Raw genomic sequence first — 2,359 nt, 5'->3', positions numbered from 1 at the left:
GCTTCGGTCGCTGCTCCTGCACGCTCCCGGCATTCTGATGTTAACAGGAAGTGACGTCACGCGTCTTCTTCCTGAGTTATTTGGGGTTATTTTGTATTCCACGCTACACAAACCCACAAAGAAGAGACCAGACCGCAGAAACGGTGGCGAATCACTTTAGAAACAATAAATATTGGGTTAAAGTTGTGATTTTGCGGTGTTTTGGGCAAAGTTGCAAAAAGTTGTGATTTTGCGTTAATAGTTGCGATCGCAACATTGCGAAATCCTGGAGGGTCTGAATAATGTAAGTTTATGAGTGAAGGGCTCCCCTTCCTGCTGTGTAACGGGATTAATTTCTTCACAGCACCACCTACAGTTTAGGAGGGGGGCTGCAGGGAGTTTAGACTCATCTCACATTAATCTGTCCATTTTACTGACTGATAAATGGGATTAAAAGTGTCTGCGATAACAAAGTGAGCCAAATCAAAACAACAAGGTTTATTAGAGTGGAAACCAAAGAGGAGGAGAAGCTGTGTGTCTTTAATTATTAAAACAACGTGACTGAGGCAGCGATAGTTTAATTCTGACCGGACTGATGAGCTAACGGCTAGTTCAGACGGGTCAAGACTAAAACAAGCCGCTGCCGTCTTAAAGCTCCTGTCTTCACGTGAACACTGGTCTTTTTATTGCCACCTTTCACGGTTATTCCAGCAGAAATATTATGATGTTCCTGCAGGAAGTGCTACAGCTAGCTGCTGGTGCTCGTTGTGCTCACAAATAACCATAAAATTCTACATCAATAACAATGTACTGTGACATGTCCTGCTTTTCAGAGAGAGTTTGTAAGAAACAGCACGTTAGGCTTCGATCAGCTGTCGGCCCGACTCGTTGGTTCCTACCAGGGAGAGATTTAGATCCTGGTTTTTGTACGAGTCCTCGAGCTCTGATGACCTCCACCTCCAGCTGCCCCTTCTTCTCCATCATCCCGATCTGGATGTCACCTGAGAGAGAGCAGAGACGAGACAAGACTTCAGTTTCTGTCAGGACGCTGCGTCAAACTTACAGCCTCTACTCATGGAAGACGGAAACATGACAACAGGATGAAAATGGACATGAGAGAAGACAGGAGACAAAAGGAGGACAGAAGGTTTCGTACCGATGGCCGGGGTGGCCAGCGTCTGTCGGCCCACTAACTGTGCCGGTCCCAGTCCGTCCAGAAAGTCGCTGAACTGGCTGCTGGCTCCCAGGTTCACTCCAGAGAAGATGAGACTAACAGAGAACAGAGAGGAACCGTCAGGTTTCAAAAAGAGCGGCGCTGCAGGTCACAGACGGAGGCGGGTACTGACTTCCCCTCGGAGTTGCAGCTGTTCATGCTGCTGTTGTTGGACTCCCTGCTGGGCTGCCGGCTCATGTTCCGGGGCAGCTCCACGGCCATGCCGGTCTCCGTGCTCCTCTGGATGGGAGCGCCCTTCTCCTTTTTACTCTTCCCCTCTGGACGACAGCGAGAAGAGACGATAAAAACAGGCTTCAAGCAGAAGTTCAGTGATTCTGGGATCAGAAGGAAACACTGACGGCTCTCAGGATGAAAGAGCTACAAATAAAACACTCGGAGCAGGTCGGAACTACAAACCGGACCTCGGCCTGAAGAACTCATCCGACTCCATTTAACCTTCAGGATTCAGTTTAAGGTTTTAATGTTGAGATCTGCATTAAAAGGATATTTCACAGCTTGGATTCAGTGGAAGTTAATGAGAGTTTGGATGTTTCATCTTTTTGTCATCTCCGGTGAAACGTTCGATGTGCCACACTGTTCCCGACGGAGCTGCACGTTTCGATGTTTTTGTGTTTTTTTTGTTTTTGCAAAGCGGTGAGAGGAGATCAAACCAAACAGAAAATACTGATTAAAAAATGAAATGTTTCTCAGTTGTTTACTTTTACAGAAAATCTGAGTCATTTATTCAGCACCTTCGATGGTTTCATTCAGAACAAGAAAACGGATCCGGTTCTAAAGATGAGTGAACAGAACCAGAGCCGGGCCCAGGTTCTGCTCACTCATCATAGATTAGTTCACATTCTGGCTCAGTTTAAAAACTCAACTTTAATCCACGTTACGGTCACATTAAGATGCTTCTGTTGAAACATGACTCCTCCTCCTCAGTCAAACAACAGTTAATGTCGACCCTGACTGTAACCAGGACCCACTGAGGACCCCGAGGTCCGGACCTCAGCGTTTTATAAAAACCTGAATCCAAACAAGGCTTTTGAACGGCGTGGTTCTCTGCGTAGCTCCACCAGTTTCCTGTAGGAGGCGCTGCAACTGTGTGCAGCTGCAGCCAAACTCAATGTCTACGAAGAAGAGCGCAGCTTTGCTACCTTACTG

General features: G+C 47.0%; 1 protein-coding gene across 12 annotated transcripts in view; it reads right to left on the bottom strand.

Annotated features, from left to right (window-relative positions):
• rims1b (regulating synaptic membrane exocytosis 1b) overlaps positions 1-2,359 on the bottom strand; it is a 55,385-nt gene that overhangs the window by 2,523 nt on the left and 50,503 nt on the right. For all 12 annotated transcript variants that reach the window (XM_037974868.1, XM_037974873.1, XM_037974871.1 and 9 more), the window contains 3 exons: positions 1,326-1,470; positions 1,136-1,248; positions 879-980 (listed from right to left, as the gene is read on the bottom strand). In XM_037974868.1, the coding sequence (XP_037830796.1) occupies positions 879-980; positions 1,136-1,248; positions 1,326-1,470 (360 nt within the window). The remainder of the gene's footprint in view (positions 1-878; positions 981-1,135; positions 1,249-1,325; positions 1,471-2,359) is intronic.

This window comes from Kryptolebias marmoratus, linkage group LG3, assembly GCF_001649575.2.
Source record: "Kryptolebias marmoratus isolate JLee-2015 linkage group LG3, ASM164957v2, whole genome shotgun sequence".
Classification (NCBI taxonomy): domain Eukaryota; kingdom Metazoa; phylum Chordata; class Actinopteri; order Cyprinodontiformes; family Rivulidae; genus Kryptolebias; species Kryptolebias marmoratus.
The sequence above is the reverse complement of the archived record's forward strand: the minus strand, read 5'-3'. Positions and strand labels throughout refer to the sequence as shown.